Raw genomic sequence first — 24,457 nt, 5'->3', positions numbered from 1 at the left:
ATTTTCTTATTGTCAGCGTATTACCAATTTTGAAATGTTGTTGTTGTTTAGTCACTAAGTTGTGTCTAACTCTTTCATGACCCCCTGGACTGTAGCCCGCCAGGCTCCTCTGTCCAGACAAGAATACTGGAGTGGGTTACCATTTCCTTCTCCAGGGTATCTTCCCAGACCAGAGATTGAACCCGAATCTCCTGCACTGCAGGCGGATTCTTTACCACTGAGCCACCTGGTAAGCTCAGTGTATTCTGTCTCAAATCCTAGAGGGCTGGTGTTTGAAGACTAAACCATTTTTTAATTGTTGTTTTGTGTAAATGCTGAAGTTAAATAAGGAGCCTTTTCCTTAGAGGTTGTGAACTCTGCAGTTATACGATAGGACAATATCTTTACAGAGTAGAACTCATGAGGACAAAGGAGCTCCAGTGTTTATGGGGTGAAGAGCTGTTGTTACTGCTGATCCAGGTGTTCTAAGAATTCCGTCTCCTAGCCAAAGTCAAAAAGGGATTTTGTGGACAGTGTTGCCATGACTTAGCTTTTAAATAATGAAGACGAGAGTCACTTCCTTATGTGTCAAAGAAAGTGACAAAATTATAAATCTCTTCTCACTTAAAGGAAAAATTGGCATAAAGATTTATTGTATGTGGTGGACTATTTTTGATCATCTTGGCTGTGAAATATTAAACATTCCACTGGGCTAAATGAAAAAGAGATAGCATGTCCTCTGGAAAGAACATGAACCTTAAATTCTGAAGACTCAGGCTGAAGTTCTGCTCTTCCTTCTAATTGGATGTATCCAGCCACACCTGAAAACCTTGCTTCTGGATTCCAGCAAAACCTCCTGCTCCTCTCCTGCCTTCCACTCCCATCCCTCTCAAACCATTTTCTGTTCTTAAGGAGAAGCAATCATTCTAGAATCAGGTCACCTCTGAGATTTAAGCTGTTCATTGTCTCCCTCCACACCTGAGATCAAGACCACAGCCCTGGACGCAGTATACAGGACTTCAGTGGTCTGGCTCCTGCTTTCCCTCTCCAGAACTAGATCTCCTGGCCTTCCTCCATCTGGATACTTTTCAGTCCCCTGAATTTTGTCAGAAGGACTCCTGCTGTTCATTAAATCCTGGCTCCAATGTTCTGACCCCAATGACTGCCTCCATTTCTCACAGCATTTGCTGACACTGTGCAGCCAGCGGCAGGTACCCTGGTGGCTAATTCCAAACATTCTGGTTCCAGCAAAGAGCAAACTCCTTGACTTGGAGTAAATTCTCAAAGAAGAGTCCCTGATTGAATAAATGAATATATATCATGGAAGGGCTTCCAGGTGGCACTAGTGGTAAAGATTACCTGCCTGCCAGGGCAGGAGACGTAAGAGACTCAGGTTCATTCTCTGGGTTGGGAAGATCCCCTGGAGGAGGTCGTGGCCACCTACTCCAGTATTCTTGCCTGGAGAATCCCAAGGACAGAGGAGCCTGGTGGGCTAGAGTCCATGGGGTCGCAAAGAGTCAGACACGACTACAGCGGCTTAGCACACAGCACAGTGTGAAAGCAAATCATCTGATAAAATGTTACATAAGTGTTGATTGTTAACACTTGAACCTTTGTTCTTCCTTCCAGAAATCACCTGCTAAGAAGCTAACCAATGCGTTAAGCAAGTCTCTGAGCTGTGCTTCCAGCCGTGAGCCCTTGCACCCCATGTTCCCTGACCAGCCTGAGAAACCACTCAACTTGGCCCACATCGTGTGAGTATCTGCCCTCCACACTGAGAGACAGCTCGTCATTGACACGTGTGCAGATCCATACAAGACAATTTCCTATCAGTTGTCAGGGACCGAGTTTTAAATTTTATTTTCTTAAAGAAAGAATGAAAGTCAGGTGATTACATAATCTGTTTTTTTCCATGGAGAGGTATACAATACTTCTGCCCGGAAGTTCAAGAATGCAGCACCATATAATTCACCTCGAAGTGGAAAATATTCAAAAAATTTATAGTTATAAAATACAGACGTTAGTGGAGTTTACACAATTGGACATTAATAATCAATGGAGTTACCATGATCAGCCAATAATAAAGCATCCTGTGCCTTACCATCATGTGTGCTTTGAGTCCCTAATCCAGAAGCCCACTGTCTCCTTTCTCTGCAGAGCCAGTCATCTTAAAGATGCCAGCAAACATGGAAAATATTGCTGTGATTATTGTTTTCTCCCAAGTTACATAACTTTAGAAGAATCATGGCCTCTGCAGGGGAGGGTTGAAGAGGAGGCATTGCTGGGGAAATTCAACAGACGATCCAAAATGGACTTAAAAAAAGTTTCTCCAAAGTGTGTGTGAGTTTGAGTAGCAGAGGGAATAGGGTCAAGGAGTGGTGCTACCACCCACATCTTCCATCTCCCAAAAGCCCCTCGCCCTGGGGCCCTCTCTCAGGCCTGGGTGGCTCAGAAAACGGGAGGTTCAGGCAGAAGAAAGTATTTCTCCCTTGGTAATATCTTGGGCTCAGAAGAAGAAAGAAGTTCACTAGCTATCTTGGGGCTACAATTAGGAATTGTGTAGTCACAGGGGCCTCAGGAAGCCTCTAGAACAGGCAGTTCCTGTCCTGAACTGAATTTTGTTTTGTGCAGTTAGGAATTGTGTAGTCACAGGGGCCTCAGGAAGCCTCTAGAACAGGCAGTTCCTGTCCTGAACTGAATTTTGTTTTGTGCAGTTCAGCACAATCTCTTGTACTGCAGGGCCCATGTTTGCCTGTTGACAGGGAGAGGTGGGCTGATGAGACTTCTGAATGTTAGGAATCCACCAAGACACGGTTATTGCTTCAGGTGACTGAGAGCATGGCCCCTTAGAGGCATTGTGGTGGACCGCAGAGCCTTAGGAAGGCAGTGACTCTTTCCCCGATGGACCTAAACAGATTCTAACAAACAACGGCGCTGAGCATGTCTGAGGAATTTGTATAAATCCCATGGGCTTTGTTTGGTTTACTTCTGTGTGTACTCTGAGGATTCGTTGTCCCCAGCAATCCACACAGTCTGCAAGCATCCAAAAACTAATGTAAACTGATTCTGTAGAATGTGGTTGACTTATTTTTGGAAATTTTGCTCCTAAAAATAAGCCTTAAAGTAAACCAGGGGTAGAAAGATCTGGGAAGTATCCCAAAGGACCAACCACTTGCAGAAAGTGATCTCATGCAAGTTGTTCTAAAGTCTTGACTTACTTCCCCATAGCCAGGGACGGTCACTTAGCTGTCCATGAATGAACAAAAACTAAAAGTAGGTTTGGGCTGTCTGAGCTGGGCCACAGAGTCGCTTGCTATCAGCCCTCCTTGGGGTTACCCTCCAAGAGAGCAGCATTCAATCCGAGCTGATGGGTGTGGGGTAGTTAGAGGGTGGACAGTGTGGACAGCCTGGCTCCAAGAGCTTTGCAGCAGATGGAATTAGGATGAGGCCTCCCACTTGGAGACAGAATTAAGAAATGAGGCCACATGTGTAAGTAAATCCAGCCTCACGTCAGTCACACTGCAGGGCTCTGTGCCCAGTCAGCACTCAAGATTAAGGGTGTGTGTGGGTGTGGGTGGGTGGTTGTGTGTGTGGGGGTGTGTGTGAGAATTAGTTGACCGATGAGTAAAAATGTTATAACTTTGATTTATATTGGCAATATCATCTGTTATGTTATTCACTGAACTGGGGGCATCAGCTACACAATTTGCATTCCATGGAGAGTTTCAGGATTCCCCTAAAATTCTACATGAAATGTGCCTTCTTCTGCTAAAAGTCCCATATATTTAGCCAGATTATTAAAATAGTCCTTGAATCCAAACACTGATCCATACTCATTGATAATGTTTCCATGGTGAGTGTCAATTTTAAAGGACAAATTGAGATGCCTTGTTATACAGTAATTAGTGCATCAGTCTCATAAAAGACAAATTGTATGAAATATTTAATTGTTGAAATAACACACAAGAAATTCCAGATGTACAATATCCAATTGTTATTGGAACAGATTTGTTCCTATTATTTTAGCTTTAGACATTTTTATAATTATTATTCCCCAGATGTTACTTCCCTGAATAGATATTCATGTTCTTTTTTATATGGATGGGGATATCTAAGACTTCTAATCTGAAAATATACTGTTCATTTAGCTATTCTAAACCATCATAGGCATGTAAAAGCCACTTAAGTGGTGACATTTTGGTGTTTTGGCATTTGTTGTTAGCTATTGTATTGCTTGTAAATGTTATCATGATTAACTGTCTCTATTCTGTTCAATTCTTTTGCTGCCAAAAGAGATACTTGGTAAGTAGTTCAATAATTTTCAGTGCGCTTATAAAGACTTATAATTATAAGTGCTTATGAGACACAAAACAAGCGAGAGACAAGAGGCTAGTTTAAAACTAATTCTGCCTTTAAGCTGAGCACTTTCATTTTATGAAAAGGATGCCAATTATATAAAAATGTCCTTTGCAAACATCTTGTCCAGAAAGAAAACTTTGCACTAGGCCTCTGTGACTTTTTCTGGAGCTATTTCTTATTCAAAAGATTAAACATATTTAAAATTCTTAATTGTGACCTATTTGTTAGGTAAAGAAACTTGCCATGTGATTGTAGAGGAAATATGTCCCTTGGAAAACTGCTATTTGGTGCCAAGGTTAGCCCCTGTGTCCCAGGTTCAACAGTTTCATGATGAACCTTATACATAAGGCCATTCATTTACTTGTTGTTGTTGTTCAGTTACTAAGTCGTGTCTGACTCTTTGTGACCCCATGGACTGCAGCATGCCAGGGCCCTCTGTCCTCCACTATCTCCCAGAGTTTACTCAAATTCATGTCCATTGAGTCAGTGATGCTCCCTAACCATCTCATCCTCTGTCGTCCCCTTCTCCTCCTGCCCTCAGTGTTTCCCAGCATCAGGGTCTTTTCTTATGAGTCGGCTCTTCCCAGCAGGTGGCCAGAGTATTGGAGCTTCAGCTTCAGCATATGTCCTTCCACTGAATATTCAGGGTTGATTTCCTTTAGAACTGACTGTCTGATCCCCTTGCTGTCCAAGAGACTCTGAAGAGTCTTCTCCAGCACAATTTGAAAGCGTCAGTTCTTCAACTCTAGGCCTTCTTTATGGTCCAACTCTCACATCCAGAAATGACTACTGGAAAACCATAGCTTTGACTATATAGGCCTCTGACTATATAGGCAAAGTGATGTTTCTGCTTTCTAATGCACTCTCTAGGTTTGTCATACACAGTATTAAAGAGCAAAGACTAAGGAACTGCAAATTCAGCTTTGTGGTGACCAGGTTCGACACAGTAAATGGACCAGGCTACTTAAAAAGCATTCCATATCCTCTTGTTTTCTCATTTCCTAAAGAGAGAACAAGATGGAGATATTTATAAAGAGGCAAAAGATAACCATAAATGTCAAGCTGATTTTTTTCCACTTTTTTCAAACTTGAAATGAAAATATTTCATTCTGCTTAGTGTTTTAAAATCTGATATAACCTAACCTTTCAAAATTCAGAGAGCACGTTTTCTTGAAATCAACATCCTTCTTATAAAGTGAAAGTGTACTGCTCAAAGCAGAATTAGCTTTAAACTAGTCTCAGGTATTAGACAATATCCTAGATAAGTAGTATAAAACACTAAGTTTTCAGAATTTTGGCTAATATATTTGAGTAGATTAAATAGTAAACCTGCTATTTTGACCTCACCCAATATAGAATGTGTCTTTAAAAAAATTCGAGAACACAGTTTAGCACCAGGTACTGGGAACCAAAAGTTTCAATGAATTTTTGCATTTTGTGCAAAATGTGCTAACATTTTAAAGCCTGCCATGTGTCATGTCCATTCTCATAAATACATTGGGAAAAACATGTCTACTGTTTTCCTAGAAATCTCTTCATTGTAGAATCCAAACTAATTCCTGTTTCCTAAGATAAAAATTAAACCTTCACAAATTTGACACTTGATCGAGTCAACACAAATAGATTCTATAGGCTACTGTATTCATGTTTCATCTTTAAAAAAATTCTGTACTGTCAAATTCAAATGTAGCATTATAGTGAAACCAAAATTTCCTGACTCAGAACACCACCCTCCCCTGTCACCCAGCTTCTGAACTCTGAATCCCTTCTCATCCTACCATGGAACCCCTGAATCTAAAATGAGACTAAAAACTGCTTGGAGATGAGGCAGGGATCTTAGCTCTATCATTTTACCTGAACTAAGACCTCACTGATAGGGAAAGAATAACAAGGTGAGGTGCAAATTAAGATGGGATGACACACGTGATGCAGCTGATGTTTAGGGTTGCGGACAATTCTGAGAAATATTGAACCCTATTTTCTTCCTCTAATAATAGAGGGGGAAAAAAGTGTTCATGGGCTGCCTTGCACTATATATCCAGGTAACAGAAAGTCAGTAAATCCCTGTGGTGCTTAGTTACATCTTCCCTTAGAACAAAGGTCAAAGAAGGCGCAATGTGATTTTGCAGCTGGGACCATACAGACAGGGAGTATCAGGAGAGGGCCATCATCATGTGGAACACAGGATGAAGTTTCTGTAGAATCCTCCTCTTTCCAAGAAGATTTGGAATCTGATTATTCTCAAATTTTCTGGGCTTCTCTTTTTAGAAGGAAGTGCGTTCATGCTCAGTCACTACTCAGTCATGTGTGACTCTTTGCGACCCTATGGACTGCAGCCCACCAGGCTCCTCTGTCCATGGGATTTTCCAGGCAAAATAAACTGGAGTGGGTTGCCATTTCTTTCCAGGGGATCTTCTGACCCAGGGATTGAACCTGCATCTCCTGCTTTGGTGAGAGCTTCCCTGGTGGCTCAGATGGTAAAGAATCTGCCTGCAATGCAGGAGACCTGGGTTTGATCCCTGGGTTGGGAAGATTTCCCTGGAGAAGGGAATGGCAACCTACTTGTATTCTTGCCTGGAGAATTCCATGGACAGAGGAGCCTGGCAGGTGCTACAGTCCATAGGGTCGCAATGAGTCGGACATAACTGAGCAACTAAGCACACTCCTGAGTTGGCAGGCACATTCTTTATCACTGAACCACCTGGGAAATCCATTTAGAAGGCAGTTGGCTGCCTCAAAATCCTCACTTCATCCAAAAATATGACTCTACACCAAGGCTCAAAGCTCAGGAATAAACATTCCTGTGTTGTCCAGAGATCGTCCCCTCTTCAATGTTTAACAGACATTCTGTCTTTTCAAGGAAATTTAAGTTCCCAAAACACTTCAAGAATTGAATTGGAAAATGTAAAATTTCATGTTGATCCTGGGTAAGATAAGAACTGGGCTTCCCAGGTGGCTCAAGTGGTAAAGAACCTGCCTGCCAATTCAGGAGACATAAGAGACGCAGGTTCAATCCCTGAATCAGGAAGATCCCCTGGAGGAGAGCATGGCAACTGACTCTAGTATTCCTGCTGGAAAATCCTGTAGACAGAGGAGCCTGGCAGGCTACATTCCATGGAGTCACAAAGAGTCAGACACAACTGAAGCGATGTAGTATGCACACACGCAAGATAAGAACTCTGATTTCCCAGCTTCTTTCCTTGAGGGATTGGATAGTTTTAACTTGTGACTTTTATTTGTTTTAACTTTCCATCCACATTGTGCTTTTTCTAGGCCACCCAGACCTGTAACCAGCATGAATGATACCCTGTTCTCCCACTCTGTCCCCTCCTCAGGAAGTCCTTTTATTACCAGGAGGTAAGTTCCAGTTCTATTATAAAACAAACCCTCTCTTTGATAATGAGCCTTGATTCTGTGGCAAGAAAAATATTCTCATGTAAGCCAAGTGCAGAAGATTATTATTAGAAACTCGTTTGTAAATATCTGTCACAAGGCGTCAATTTCATTCATTTGGATGCTTTTGGAGAGGGCAGGGATGGCTTTGGGGATGAAAGTCACTCCTGGAAACTTGTACTTACAATTCATCCGTAGTAAGAATGTGCGGTTTGTTTAAGTTTTACTTCTAACACACATGCATTCTACCTCATTGAAAAAGCCCCTTTTATAGCACCTGGAATGGCCCATTTAACCTGGGGAATTGGCATCTCAAGATGCAGTAAGGAATTATGATGAACATTCTGAAGCATCTCATAACATAAAACTCCAGGTATACAACAATCTTCTTAGTAAATTCTAGAGTTCCTGAGGCTAGAGGCTCAAATCCAAATTTGGACATATAGTTTCTACATAAGTAATTCATGGATAAGAACAATAACTTTAAAGAGAGAGAGAGAAAGTGGATACAGATCTCATCTTTTTGCACAAAGGTCCATTGCCATGTAAGCAAACAGGTGAAGCAGATACTTCTAAAACCAACACAGTGAATAGGCAGAAGTCAAGATGTACTTCAAGTCATTTGATCAAATATCACAAATAAAGCACCAGGGAATTATTTTAGAAATACAGGGAGAAGGCTCACAGGAAAGAAGGAACAAAGGTGAGGAAAATTGGAGTGGGCAAACGAATGAAAGATTTAAAATGCCGTTCAGTAGGAAAATATAAATAAAACAGCCTCATGTGTTTCAAAAACAGTCATAATCAATCTTTTCCTCGAAGAGTTGCTAAGGCATCAGTTTCCCTGTAATATCCTGGGATGTTCTAGTGAAGATGTGCAGACAGTGAGACTTAGAACACTGCTGATTTTTCCCTCAAGTCCCTGGATTTGCCCGTCACCAGGAACCTGAGATGAAGACGTTCCCCATAATTGTAATTAGTGGAATAAACAGAATATGGTCATTCATGGTGTTTCCTTCCTATAAATCCAGCAAGTCTGTAACAAATAGAAATGGGGAGGCAATTGAACGACAACATCCACAGTGAAATCCTGTGGTTGAAGCCCTCAGTATGTTCCTTTAGCATTCCTTTTCAGAACCACCAGCAAATTCAACCATCTTTTCTAAAACAAAAGTATGAACTGTAAACTCTATTAGAAACACAGGCCTGTGCCTCTATGTTAGGAAAGAGATTCTTGTATTAGGAAGCTCTGCATTCTGTGAATGTCCAGCAGAGATAGACCCCATCCTTACTGAAGGTCATTTTATATCATTTCAGCTCGGACGGTGCTTATGGTGGATACGTCTAGATGGATAACATGGCTTCTTCTACTCTAAACTATTCCTATAATACTTTGAGCTGTTCTGCTTCCTCCAGGGTGCATGGTATCCCTTAACCCAAAATAGGATCATTTCCCTTTTTTCCCATTTTCAGTCCTCCTAGAATGTTCCCTCTGAACCACAAGCACGTTGTTTACAATTTGCAGTTCTTGCTATCCTCACGGAAGTTGGCCTCTGGTTTCTGTTTTAAGGGTGCTGTTCAATAAAGCTGTGTACACTGAACATCTTTCCTCTCTGAGTGGGCCTTGCTCTGTCCATGGGAGGTTTTAACGAGGTCTCGTTGTTTGCATCCCTCAGGTTACCTGAGGGGATAAGTGCATCCAGCCCTGTGGCTGAGGAGCATTCACTCATAAAGCTGTATGTAAATCAGCTTGACCACGGCACACGGTCAGTATGCCAGCCCTGAATCACTAATCGTAGTAGTAGTTCCATAGCTAGACTGCTGGTCCTACGTCATCACTAAAATTCCCTTGTAGTTTGGGGATTTGATGGAGAAACAGGTCTTCTGGGGGTTCATGAGATTCCATTGAGAATTTCTAACTTGAGCTGCACTGCTCGGCTCTTTTCTCTCTTTTCCGCTTCTCCACTTCTTTTACTGATTTTATGTCTTCATGCTGGTATGTATGAGATGTGTATGTGTGAAGAGTACCACACTGGATCTCCTTCTTTGGATGATTCTCTGCTTTGGTACAGTTTGTAAAACCCCAGATGGTGATTCCTTAGACTCTTGTGTTAAAGAGCCTCGTGGAATGATTCTAGCCCTAACTGGATGAGACCAGGACAACATCACATGGCTTGATCTTATTGTAGTAAAGGACTTCAGGATTTATATTCTTCTGTCCCACTAGGCTTGGACCAATTTTCCCCCAGGTAAGCAGTCTGATTCCTACTGAAGCAGCAATTAAAAAAAAGCAATTTCAGACTCTGAGTGCTTAATTTCTATTATTTGATAATGCTGGTGGTGATCCACTGTTTATTTCTTAGCCGTGACCATACACTAAGGTTGATAGAAACCATCATGCCAATTGGTGGACATCAGTTAAAGGCACTGATCTCCCAACAACTGGAACTGAACCAAAGAAACGACGTAGAGCTCAGCCCTCACCCCTTCCCCATTGCAACTGCCCTTTTGAAAATCTGATAAAACCTAAACAAGCCAAGAGTGGTGCTGGTCAGTGTTAAGGCCACATTAAAAAAGTAAAGAAGTTTGCCATGAGATATTCTATTTAGTCTGAGTTTTTGGTCTTTGGTATAATGACAGATCTTACAAAGATAAAGCAGAATGAGGATGAATTGAAATCACTACTCCAGAATCCTTGCCACAAACTCTTGGCATTCCTCACCTAGAGTCCTTTAAAAGCGTACACTTTGATCTTCAAAAGGCATGAGGGTCTATCTTTGAAGTCTTTTGACATCCTAGTAACCTAACTCACACATATTTATGAGGGTGTAACTCTGGCTACCACCACCATCTGCCCCATCCCCTCTTCTGATATCTATTTCTGGCTACATACTTGATTAACTTTTCCCTTAACTTAAAAGAAAAGAGGGAATTCTCAAAGATACTCTCCCTTAACCCTTTGAAGTCTGTGTGTGTGTGTGTGTGTGTGTGTGTGTGTAAGAACTCAGTGCTGTTTAGCTCTTAGATACAGTGTGGATCAAATAATGCAATTCATGAACCAATTCACTTCATTCATTTTCTTGGTCATAACTATATCCCTAAACCTAGCTTATTTTCTTATAAATGCATGAATTTATAAGAAAGGGAAATGTGTTATCACCACTAGGAAAAAAGCTCCAATATATGATGTATGATGTATAATAGGGCAGCTGCATTAAACTTATGAAAGATAGCTTGCCATTATGGCAAATATTATCGCAAGAGCTGACCACAAAGTTGGGCCCAAAAGGCCCTTTTTCCCGCCTCACTGCCCACAACATTGTGCCTCTGAGTATCTGCTCTGTCTCTTTTGGCATCATGCCCACTTTGTAAAATCTTAATTATCTGCCCAAATCCTTCCCTCATTTATGTGAGAGAGCTAACCAGTCCTTTCTTGTGTAAAATGTTTCACTAATTATGGCTGTTATGGCCATTTCTTCATTAGCTACAATAAGGGCATTCTAAAAGTTTGAATGCTTAGAAACTTTTACCTTCAGTTTTAGAAACATCTCTTAAATATTTTTGCAAATGCAACCTCTAAACTCTTAGCTGCTCACAAAAAGAATCACTTTGGCTATTACGTATACCATCTAGCCAGATCTGATCATTGTCCCAAATGTTAGAGCCTGGCTTATGATTCACAGTGTTGAACACAATCTAACATACTGTTTTCTGGTTTATCATCATGTTATTTGGTTAATTACTAATACTGTCTCAGGTCCAGGGGTACATATGGGGAAGATATGCTGCCTATTCATGCATTTCCCAAATCCTGATTCTTTTCAATGAAATAGCATTTGAGAGTTATTTTTGTTGATTGACTGGTTGGTCAGTTGGTTGATTTGCTTGGGTTTTCAACCACAGAAAGGATAATTCTCTGTATCCTTTTTCATTTTTCAAATGAAACTTTGCCTTCCCAAAGAGTCTTTACCTAACAATCCAGATTTTTAACCTGATGTATAATGTTCAAACTAAACTTGAAGCATTTGTGCTTTGGTAATCAAAAGTGAATAGAAACAAAACTGGGGAACTGAATTCAGCCTTTGCTTCTGAAAATCAGTTTTCTTCATAGTTAATATTTTCTAAGATTAAAGCCTTTTCCTTTTCAGTCAGGAAAGTAGATAAATTTATAAATCAGCATCATAAAAACAGATACACATTTATAAATCAACCACCTGAAGATTTGTTCTTTCTTTTTGTACTTTGGGGGCATGTTGTATGAAATTTGAAATAAACACTCTCTGCAAATATTTATCCCATGTAGCTTTCTTTATTCCCAGAGTTCCACTGAGATGCTAGATTTTTTGCAAACTTGAATTAAACTGGTCTTCAAACTCAACTCTGTTCCCTATACTAAAATATTAGTTTATAATTAAATCTGCAGTCACCTCTTCTTCACTCTGATAACCTTTATTCTTTTACTAGAGTTGCTTAGTTGCTGTCTGTGTGTGCCCCATACCCAGCAAACTTTTTAGGCATCTCCTGGCAAAAATACAATTGATAATGGCTTGATACTATCTGGGGAACACAGTAAATGTAGTGAATCAACTATGACCTAGAATTCTTATTATTTCTTCCATGGTACCTGCTTAAAATGGTCTGACTTTCATGCCAGCCTGAATTGATGACAACTCATTTTCCCACCGAGACTCTGAGCTATTTTTATGCATGTTTGCTGATTTGCATGTGGAAGATATTTTACATTTCACATCAAATCAAAGATATTGAAGGCTAGAAAAATAAAAGGAACAAGAGTTTTCAACAAATCATCTCTTGAAAAACCTGACTTGTGTACTCTTTTATTGTATTTAAATTAGTTTGATGACGTTGGCATAGACTGTGTTAATTATAGTGAGAAGCAAAATGTTATTCCCTACTGACAGATAAGGAGGGAGCCATGTTGACAAGTCATTCTTCATAACCCCAAACACCAAAAAGTTTATCAATTATTTAAGAATCAATAAAAAAGGAAATATCTGTTCTTAATTTGTCATGGTTCAAATATCATTTTCCATTTAACCATGGTAATGATAATTATACATAATTTCTTTACATTTTATTATTGTTCTATGCAAGACTTTTATTTAAATCTTTTACTTTTATGTTAAATAAAAGAGAAATATTTGGCTAGAGCTAATGTAATAACACAGCATAAGCAGAAGTGGTTTTCAAGACTTTATGGCAGGCCTAAGCAAAAACCCAAGGAGCATTTGTGTATGGTTTTGTTACCTAGCTTGTGTGCATGCATGCTAAGTCACTTCAGTCGTGTCTGACTCTATGCAACCCTATAGACTGTAGCCCCCCAGGCTCCTCTGTCCATGGGATTCTCCAGGCAAGAATACTAGAGTGGGTTGTCATGCTCTCCTCCAGGGGATCTTCCCAACCCAGGGAGCAAACCAAGGTCTCTTAAGACTCCTGCATTGATAGGCAAGTTCTTTACCACTAGTGCCACTAGAATACCCCAAAATGTTTGCACTTAAGAAAAAAATCCTGACATCAGTTGTCATCCTCCGAAACTAAAGGGTGAATTTAAATAAATAAATATGAAATATTTTGAAATCATTCTGTCCTTCCAGAACCCATTATGTCAGAGTGTGTGTGTGTGTGTGTGTGTGTGTGTGTGGTGAAAATTTTTGGAAGAACACAATTTATCTTTTTGTATGTTTTTTCCCTATACTCCCTATACAGAGTATAAAAAGGAATTGGTGAAAAAATAAGAGAATTTTTTAGAAAAGAATAATCTAAAGGATTATTTCCAGCCTCTTCTCTTTCAGCAGAACACATGAAATTCAAATTTCACCTGGTCATACCTCCTGGATATAATTGCCCCCACTCCCAGTAATGAAAAAATGTGTGCAGAAGGAAGTCTTTATACAGTAGCAGGGCCTGGTGAAAAGAAAATAAGGATAATAAGAAAAAGAGGCATGTATACACACAATCTAAGGATGGTAGCCTTGCTTCTCCTTGGGATTTAGATTAGAAAAGATTTATCACCCGCAGTCAAAAGGAGCCCCAAGTAGTTTCCAATTTCAGAGCTTAAAAGGAGGAATGCATTTAAATTTAAAGACAAGGCATGCAGAAGATGGAGAAGCTCTGAGAGCTAGCAGTACAGAAGAGCCACTGGGACGTTTGACATCCCAGAAGCAATCACTTCTTTTTTTTAATTTATTTTTTATTGGAGGATAATTGCTTTACAATGTTATGTTGGTTTCTGCTGTGTGGCAATGTGAAATCAGCCGTAAGTATACTTACGATAGCCAGAACATGGAAGTAACCTAGATGTCCATCAGCAGATGAATGAATAAAGAAGTTATGGTACATATATATAATGGAAGACTCATTGGAAAACCATGATGCTGGGAAAGATTGAGGGCAGGAGGAGAAGGGAGCAATAGATGATGAGACAGTTGGATGCCATCACCAACTCAATGGACATGAGTTTGAGCAAACTCTGGGAGATGGTGAAGGACAGGAAAGCCTGGCATGCTGCAGTCCCTGGGCTCACAAAGAGTTGGACACGACTGAGAAACTGAACAACAAATATACAATGGAATATTACTCAGCCATAAAAAGGAACAAATTGAGTCGGTTGAAATGAAGTGGATGAACCTAGAGCCTGTTATACAGAGTGAAGTAAGTCAGAAAGAGAAAAGCAAATATCATATATTAATGCATATATATGGAATCACTTCTTGATAAGGCTCTAGAGTCCAGTGTTGCCAGATCCCAGAGGCCACAATGAATTGGAAGTATCACCAATCTTCTCCAAGCAAACTGCCAGAGCTAAAAAATGAAAGTTTGAACATCAAAATTACTCTATAAAATGTTATGAGGGTACATTGTTTTAAAGAGATCATCAAAAACTACTTGATGTCACTACCTTGACAACCATTCAGGAGAAAATTTTTTTCACTTTGCTTCCTTTCTTCAAGCTCCTTGCAAGCTGCAGAAGCAATTCTGGTAAAGATACTTCACGTGAAAAGTCTTTATAGACCCAAGTTTTAATTGCTACCTGCCTGCTTGTCTGCTTTCTCAGTTATTGATCCATTTCATTTGAGTGCCTTTTTCCCCCCTGTTTTCATCATGCACCTGGCTTCCCCTATAATATTTTTTTTTAATTTATTTATTTAATTTTCTCTTTTGGCCATGCCACACGACATGTGGGAATCTTGGTTCCCCGACCAGGGATCAAACTCGTGCCGCCTGCATTGGCAGCGCAGAGTCTTAACCACTGGACCACCAGGGAAGTCCCTTGGCTTCCTCTATCCACGGTCAAAGTTTTGCCCTCCCAGTAATAGATGATGAGGAGAAGAATTCACAGTACTAAGTAATACAGAAACCATGTGGACAGTGAGGACCAAAAATCAGAAATGCTCTTGGCACTAGATGCTAAGAACTGTAGCAAAATAAGATAAATGGTTTATTTCCACAAACTCATAAATGTAGAGAATGTCATCTCTACATATACCAAGCACTACTTTCCCTAAGGATTCATGTGGGAAAGGAAAGGAACATGGAAGGATTTAAGTGATGCCTTTGAACCAGCACTGGCGAGGGCCAAGGCAAAGAAATGGGACCAAAAAGACAAGAGATGTATATGCACATCTGCTAGTCCCTTTGAGGAGGGAAGGGGCTGGGAGAGAGCAAGGGAGACAGGCAAGTGGAGGCGAGGAAGGAGAGAAGGGCCCAAAGAACTGGAGAGACAGAAAGAATGAGCCACCAAAGGAGAATCTGGGCAACTGCTTGCTTTCTGCTGCCAACCCTGCACCGTCGTGATGTCAGCAGGGCTCCTCCAGTGCCCGAGCTTGCCAGTGAGTAAGTGGTGGGACACACATGGCTTTGTTGACACATCACCTTTCTCCCATAAGGCATCACCAGAGTAACTTGTAAAAAACATATCCTCCTGGTTGATCCGCTCATGTTGCTTTTTCTTTCCTTCTTGCACGCTCATCATCAGAGGTTGTGACTGTGTAATTATTAGGCCTTTGATTTAAGGAAATAACACAATTTCCGAGACTCAAGGTGCGAAGTAGCATATGTAACAAGGCAGAGAAATAGTTTCAATAGGAGGGAAGAATTTTGACTGTTTCACACAGTGTTTTGAGTAGTTTTACAGGGATATGAAATCAATTATATAATAGATAGATCTATCTTGTGTTATTAAAAAAAAACGTTGAGGGAGGTGACTGGGCAGTGGTAGGACTGTAGTTACTGGATAATGAGCGTAGAGGGCTTTGCTGTCTTGGTGGGATGGTGGGAAAACAACAACTCCAATGGCTTAAAGTGCTTATTGACTGCATGGCCCTGACTGCATGTTTCATAGTCTTAGAAGCTGAAAAAATATGCTGTTAAAAAAGCTCAGCTTCATCAGAAAAGTTAATTCTCCTAGAGCATTAATTTCATTTTTAAAGTCAGTTTTGTTTGTGTGCAGTTGTACTTTTTGAGTAATAGGTACAGTCCTGAAAAGCTGAGTGAAGTCATATATTTAACAAACCCATGACTACCTACTCTATAGTAGATATTTTTTATAGATAAAATTTGATTTTATATTTACCTTAAGCCTCACTATTTAAGGAATCTTTGTAGTATATATTATTATAAATTACAAGAATTCCAGTTATAATATGCAGAATTCTAATATAATATTCATTTATAAATTGCTGTATTTTGTGCTCTGCAGTCTGAAAAAGTGGTACTTGTAGTAAAACCTTAAAACTTTTAGTTAAAGTTTTTGAGATTTTTAGTTGCTTAATTTAGCCATTCTTACATTTATGGGCTTCCCTGGTGGCTCAGACAACAAAGAATCTACCTGCAATGCAGGAGACCTGGGTTTGATCCTTGAGTTGGGAAGATCCCCTGGAGAAGGGAATGGCTACCCACTCCAGTATTCTTGCCTGGAAAATTCCTTGGACAGAGGAGCCTGGTAGGCTACAGTCCATGGGGTCACAAAGAGTCGGACACGATTGAGCAGCTAACACTTTCACTTTCACAGTTTCACATTACATTAAGAAACTTTGGAAAAGTTGGGGAAGTTTGTGGTAAAAAAACCCAGTAATTTCTATCCAAATAATTAAAAACATGGTATTCAAACAGTCACACAGTTAATTCTTTTATTCTCCATGAAGGGAGAAAGGGATAGTTTTAAGTACATCAGTGTTGCAGGGCAAATTCTAGCCTACAAAAGAACAATATTACAAGCACAATTATAATACTAAGAATCAATAGATTTCTCAATGAAGCATGCATATTCATTATAGTAAATCTTGGGTGACCTTGGCCTGGCCACACGTTATTAGTTATTATTTATATTTCTATTTATTCTTTAATAAAACTACATTAAATTGTCATAAAATTACAAATTAAAATGAATGTTCTTCCTAGTAAATATAAAATAATAAGAATCTGCTCTATTGTTGGGCCTCTCTTCACCAGTTATAGACACAAGGAGTATGAATATATATATTTATAAGGGTCGAAGGTTTATTTCTCTGTTTCTCTGGAAATTTTCCTTGCAGCTTCACAGCCAAAGTGAGGTGATTTGTGCCTGAAATAGGAAAACACTTTTAATATGACACCAATCTTTAACTAGGTAATTTTCAATTCTCTGTTCAATACAGAAAATCAGAGAATAGAGAGCAGGCTAGTTGCAGAAGTAAGCTTCTTGTGTGGGGTCTGAAGGCTGGCAGGACTTAGCGAACTACTGCACTGTATACAGGATAGTCTGTCAGGAATGCTGAATGAATGGTCATTGTGTCTAGGGACATGCAATCTATTTGTTAGACAAATAGCAGAGGTCAAATCTGGGATCATAGTGGGACTTGTGTAATTGTAATTGCAGTTCTCAGGCCAGGTTGCTACTCCTAGCCCAACTCTGTGGAAATCTGAAAACATCTTGAACATTTCAAAGTAATGAAAGAGCTGTCCAAATGGGGCTTGGATGTAGTCTTGGGAGTTTCTGTTGCCAGTTTCTATTCTTGAATGCATTGCCGAGTTTACGCTCTTCTTGGCTTTCCCATCTTATTAACCAGCTCTCCTCCCAAGGACAGTGAAGTCGAGCAGAGCAAACTGCTGGCTAGGGCTGCTCCAGCTTTGCTGAAGGGCAAAGGGTAAGTTAAAGCCAGAGTGTGCTGGAACCCTGAATTAACTGAACTAAAAATGCAGATTTCTTGTGTCAAAGATGCTTTGTGTTTGAAAGACCATCTTTGATTTAGTCCAAGCAGCTTCATCATAACCCCGTTAACAGCACCAAGTAGTTATTTTGAGTATACACATCTGTGTTGTTACTTGCTTTCCCTGATTTCCTTGTTAAAATGACTAAGCTTCAGATTTGATCTTCCAAAAGATAATCTTTGCTTACAACCTATTTCAGTGTCTTTACCGTACAGATGAATTCCTTGGACTCAGTGGTTTGAAGAATGCAAATCTGCATTCTTAAAAGTTACTTGACCTAAGTGGAAATCTTCTTTTAAGTGCGTGAAATGGCACTGTGAATTTCATCACTTGGATTTTGCTTGTGTTTTTTCATAGCACATCGCTTAGTTTTCCTTTACCTGCTTGGTTTTCTAAATGCCCTTACTACCACAAACTCACTCCTGCCTGCCTCACTTATTTCTGTCTTCCTCTCCTAACAACGTCCTTTCTTTCCTCCTGCCCTGTTTCAGGATACAGTACAGCCTGAATGTGGCAGACAGGCTAGCTGATGAACATGTGCTCATCGGGTTGTATGTCAACATGCTCCGGAACAACCCATCATGGTTAGTGCAGGTTTGGCTGCTTGACTGTCCTGAGAGAGGGGAACAGTCTGATCTCTTGACAAGCAGTCTCAGCAAGGGGCAAAGTGACTGGATGGCAGAGGTGTCACTAAAGTACTTTTTTAACCAATTCAATTAAAATATCTTGTGATATTACTTTAGACACTGCCCATTAATGTACCATAGAATTCACATTTTTGCTAATATCTTAGCTAAAGGACAAGTCGTGTAAGTGGGTGATGTGCTAAATATTAGCATCTAGGGAAATGCAGGACTCTGAGTCCCTCTGGTCAATTCTGTGTTATATGTGCCATATCAAATTACTGCACAATGGTGATGCAAGAATTTGTCTTATTCCGAGGACTTGTGTGTTTCTGCCAATTTAGAGAACAATGCTCCATTCGCTTAAGATAGATGTAGAAAAAAATAGGATGAGATCATACCATGGAAATCATTTCCTGAACAATGATAACAATGGGAGAAATTGTCTTTCAACTCTTCTCTTATAAATGTTTCAGGGTACTCATCCTGATAGATGCAAAGTTTACTTTCAAATGTGTTAAATATGTGAATTCAGATAAAGTATTAGAATAACAGCATTACTAGAGTTTTCCTTTTCTATTTTAGTTGTGACATAGGCGATTCCTGCCATTGGTGCAAGTTAGTTAATAATAAATGTACATTTTCAATTTGAATGGAAATCAATGGACAAACTGTATAATTATCCTATGTTTCATCCTAGTTTAGACAACTGTTTTACAAACATGTTTTGCAAATCAGTTCCTTAGAAGTATTTGATTTTAGTTAATAACCCTAATATAATTTCTCTGCACTGAGAGCCTATGGATTTTTTTGCAGTCACAACTATTTAGGGGTTAAATTTCCTTTAAAATTGATTCCCTTTCTTCTACTGTGTCACAGAAAGCATCCTTGAAACATTTGGCATCACTCTCCACTGGGTATTGTTAACCACTTCTTTGTTTCTAGAACTTTCCTCTCTTGACTGCTTCTGATGCCTTAGAAATATTTTTTTGAAAGATTACCACATGAGTTTAAGTGATACATTGAATATTTATTTGTTTTAATAGTTATATATTTATCTTAATTTGTATTTAATATTCATATGTATATATATATATATATAATCAGCATATTGGTTTAATTTTTAATATATCCTTCTGTTTGGGGAGATAAAGATGCACTCTTCAGCTAAACCCATCTCTTTGTTCAAATTTTCCCAGTTTGTAGATCCGTTACTTTTGTTTCTTACATCTCTACCTCCAAAAACTACAGGTGGAAAGAGTAATGGTTTTCATCTTACTCCCAATGAATTTGGACCACCCCCAGTGTTATATTGTAGCTGAAACAACAGAACTAAATGCTTAAATTACCTCCCCCCAAAAAAATCTGTGTTGGGAATCTTCGAAGCAGGATATAGTAAAGATCCAATCACGTCTGAAGGCAATGCGGAGATCTCACGCCATGTTCTCCCCTGTAATTCTAAACATATTCCAATTATTTCTACAGCTCTTCTTTGACCTTTTCTTAATTAAAGTTGTAACAGAGAAATCTCCAAAGAGGAAAGCACAGAGTTTGACACTCCCAGCCCTTTTCCCCCCTCAAGTGGTTAATCATATTGACTTGATGGCCACTTAAGACCGTAAAACTGTCTCAGCAGAGACACCTTACATCGACTTGATGAAAGCTAGATGTGATTTATATTTTGAACACAAAGCAGAATTTAAGACTGATCAATGAAGCCCACTCCATTTTAATAGCTCCTGCTCTCCATAATTCTCATCACTGTTTTCCATCCTTAAAAAATCCCAGCTTCTCTTTTCTCATTTTTCCCCTCCCTTTCCTTCATTGCAATTAGTTGCTAATGATTCCCCACACCTGCCAGGATTCTGTAAGTGATGAAGTGATCTCTCCCCTCCTGTATTATCATCATAGCTATCATTCAACTATAGTGAGATCTAGAATGATGGTAACCACAAGAGCTACTTTTTTTAAGTATATGAAGCAAATGATTGTGTTTTTATTTTGTTTTTGTTTTTTATTATCTTTATTGGAGTATAATTGCTTTACAATGTTGTATTAGTTTCTACTCTACAGCAAAGTGAATCAGCTATACATGCATCCCCTCTTTTTTGGATTTCCTTCCCATTTAGGTCAGACAGACCATTGAGGAGAATTCCCTGTGCTATATAGTAAGTTCTCAGTAATTATCTATTTTATGAAATTAAAAGTGTTAGTTGCTCAGTCACGTCTGACTCTTTGCAACCCCATGGACTATAGCCCACCAGGCTCCTCTGTCCATGGAATTCTCCAAGCAAGAATATTGGAGCGGGTTGCCATGCCCTTCTCCATGGGATCTTCCCCACCCATGGATCAAACCCAGGCCTCCCGCATTACAGGTAGATTCTTTACCTTCTGAGCCACCAGGGAAGTAGATAGTATCAGCAGTGTATATATGTCAAGCCCAAGAGCTACCTGGTTTTAAACTATTTGCCTCACAATAAGCATTGTGTTTAAAACTTTATTTACATAATTTCCCTTGGTCCTTAGATAGAGTAAATACTTTCATCCCCATTTTATCAATTGGTAAAGGTACCAATTCGGAGAGTCTACATGCTTCTCTCACAGACACGAATCCACTACACAGTGGGGCAGGGATTTCTACCTTCATCTACTTGATCCCAAGCTCATAACCACTATGCTACATTGCCTTTTATAAAGCCTATATACATGCATGTTCTCCAGAAAGCTCTTTTAGACACTCCACACTGTATCCACCACATCTCTATTTACTAAAATTGCATATTCTACTATATTATTTTTATTTCATTTTAAGAGATATTTTGAGCACATACTAGTAAAAGGAATTGTTAATAAATTACCATTTATGTATTTAGTTCTGCACATTGTGATTTCTCATTTTAATTATAAGCTTTAAAAGGATAAAACTTTTCAGTCTCTTGGACCTCATGACAGCAGCCAGAATATTAATAATAAATTTTATATTTATGAAGTGCTTAAAAAATTACAAAGCCCTTTCCCACATATTATTTAATCTGCTTGTCAAAGCCCATAAGTTTGGATATTATTATTTCCATCTCACTGATAAGTAAATGCCGGTTCCAAGACATTAAGTGACTTATCCAAGGTCACCTGCCAGCAAGGTCTTCTGATACTGAGTCCCATCTGTTTTCCACCTCATTCCTCGGTCTTCCTGTCTGTGCATCCTTCATGAGATGGTCTACAAACAGGAATCTAATAGTTGTTCTTGATTAAAAGGTCTGTTTTTGTGATTATCCATATATGCTCCTAATTCACTCTGGGTGGGGACATTTTCCCCTGTATCTATTTTCCCCTGTATCTACTTAACATAATGGGAAACTGACTCATTTGTAAAAAGTCTGCTGCTAAATACAAGATATACTTTTGTGTCCTTGCTGGTTCTGATGTCAGATAAGCCAAACAAATAAACTGCAGCTCAAGGGAGAATTCCTGCTGTCTTCCTAATTCCTAAGTGAAGTTTTAAAAGCCTTAGTGGTTTTCAAGCACCTTCTTCAGTGGTGGAGGAGGGGTCTCAGAGTCACACAGTGAGGGCTTTTTCTGGCCTTCCCTAAATCTCCCCCAGGCTTGCTGGTGGTTTATAGGACCATGGTGGCAGGCACACCAAGGGATATCGGAAACCGGCCCAGAAATTCCAACGCTAACCATAATTATAAGCCTTGATACTTACCAGTCAGACATTTCTGGTGTGTTTCTTTCAACTCTGAAAACACAGGCTTCCCCAGTGGCTTAGAGATAGAGAATCCACCTGTAATGCAAGAGTCGCAGGAGACATGGGTTCGATCCCTGGGCCAGGACAATCCCCTGGAGGAGGGCACAGCAACCCACTCCAGTATTCTTGCCTAGAGAATCCCATGGACAGAGGAGCCCGGTGGGCTACAGCCCATGGAGTCACAAAGAGTTGGACGTGACTGAAGCAACTTAGCATGCACATGAGGGAAGGAAGCAGCACAGAGTAGGCTACCATCTATACTTTGACGTCATGATCCATTGCTGTCACTTTGTCAGGCCCCTGATCTCATATAATTAGGTTAAAATTTGTTCTGCTTATTGTTTTTCTCAAGTACAAGAAATTGGACATTCAGACGCCTATTTCCAGGTTTCACATATGAGGTCTAAGCAGTTACTGACTCACTTGCTTCCTTTTTTTTTTTTTGGCAGTACCACACAACTTGTGAAATCTTAGTTCCCCAAGCAGGGATTGAACCCATGCTCCCTGCAGTGAAAATAGAGAGTCCTAACCACTGGACCACCAGGAAATCCCCTTGCCTCCTTTAATAGATTCCTATGACACTTAAGTTCACAGCCCAGACCACTCCCCAGGGCTGTAAGTCTGTGTGTGATCTAACCTGCGCCTATCTCTCCCAGCCTCAGCTCCCTCAGGGTTTTCCCGCTCAACCATAATACTTAGTCACATCAGTTTTAGATCAGTTCCTTGAAAATACTCCTAAAACTGCCTCAATGACCATGATACTAGTTCTTCCCTATGCCTAGAACATTCTTCCCCATTTTCCTCCTGCCCTTTCCTTCCACACACATGAACTTTCTCCTTCTCTGACTTCCAAATACTGATTAAAGGTACCTACCTCCTCAGGTAGGTCTCCCACATTAGTTTGATCACGGGGTACTATGTATTTCATTCCTGTCATAACTGTAATCATTCATTGCTTGGTTGGTTTGTTCACTATCTACCTTCCGCTTACAGGGCAGACCTTCTCAGACTTATTCACCACTATCTCTGTGGCATCACCACAGTGCCTGGCATACCGTGGATGCCCAATAAAGGCCCACTGGGGTTGGAGACTATTGATAGTACTATAGACATAAAATTCCCTCTCACTCTAAACAAAATTTGTGAAGAGTCCTCAGAAAAAAACATTTTTACTATAAAAATACTTTCTGCTATTAAAAAAAAATCACCTATTATAAACTAGCCCTGAAATTAGTGTAAGAGTATAAAGTAGGTTGTTGTGGATCACAGCAAACTGTGGAAAATTCTTAAAGAGATGAGAACACCAGACCACCTGACCTGCCTCCTGAGAAATCTGTATGCAGATCAAGACGCAACAGTTAGAACTGTACATAGAACAACAGACTGGTTCCAAATAGGGAAAGGAGTACATCAAGGCTGTATACTGTCACCCTGCTTATGTAACTTTTATGCATAGTACATCACGTGAAATGCCAGGCTGGATGAAGCACAAGCTGGAATCAAGATCACTGGGGAAAATATCAATAACCTCAGGTATGCAGATGACACCACCCTTATGGCAGAAAGCAAAGAGGAACTAAAGAGCCTCTTGATGAAAGTGAAAGAGGAGGGTGAAAAAGCTGGCTTAAAACTCAACATTCAGAAAACTAAGATCATAGCATCTGGTCCCATCACTTCATGGCAAATAAATGGGGAGACAGTGAGAGACTTTATTTTCTTGGGCTCCAAAATCACTGCAGATGGTGACTGCAGCCATGAAATTAAAAGATGCTTGCTCCTTGGAAGAAAAACAATGACCAACCTAGATAGCATAGACATTACTTTCTTGACAAAGGTCCATCTAGTTAAAGCTATGGTTTTCCAGTAGGCATATCTGGATGTGAGAGTTGGACTATAAAAAAAGCTGAGCGCCGAAGAATTCATGCTTTTGAACTGTGGTGTTGGAGAAGACTCTTGAGAGTCCCTTGGACTGCAAGGGGATCCAACCAGTCAATCCTAAAGGAAATCAGTCTTGAATATTCATTGGAAGGACTGATGCTGAAACTCCAATACTTTGGCCACCTGATGTGAAGAACTGACTCATTGGAAAAGACCCTGATGCTGGGAAAGATCGAAGGCGAGAGGAGAAGGGGACGACAGTGGATGA

The 24,457-nt window shown here is 39.9% G+C and overlaps 1 protein-coding gene across 50 annotated transcripts in view; it reads left to right on the top strand.

The window, feature by feature from the left end:
- The window catches only part of DTNA (dystrobrevin alpha), a 433,073-nt gene that overhangs the window by 355,680 nt on the left and 52,936 nt on the right, over positions 1-24,457 (top strand). For 27 of the 50 annotated variants that reach the window (XR_014074810.1, XR_014074811.1, XR_014074809.1 and 24 more), the window contains 2 exons: positions 1,609-1,733; positions 7,612-7,695. Coding sequence is in view for 41 of the 50 variants with exons in the window: in XM_081562501.1 (XP_081418627.1) it covers positions 1,609-1,733; positions 7,612-7,695 (209 nt within the window). In the remaining 9 variants the exon portion in view is untranslated. Of the gene's footprint in view, positions 1-1,608; positions 1,734-7,611; positions 7,696-9,048; positions 9,333-17,798; positions 17,877-18,431; positions 18,525-24,457 lie in introns of those variants that run through there. The other 23 variants (XR_014074805.1, XR_014074803.1, XR_014074804.1 and 20 more) reach the window with 3 other exon arrangements.

The sequence above is a fragment of the Giraffa tippelskirchi genome, chromosome 14, assembly GCF_054371585.1.
Source record: "Giraffa tippelskirchi isolate mGirTip1 chromosome 14, T2T-mGirTip1v1.2.pri, whole genome shotgun sequence".
NCBI classification, from domain to species: domain Eukaryota; kingdom Metazoa; phylum Chordata; class Mammalia; order Artiodactyla; family Giraffidae; genus Giraffa; species Giraffa tippelskirchi.
This window is presented reverse-complemented; position numbering and strand designations above follow the sequence as displayed.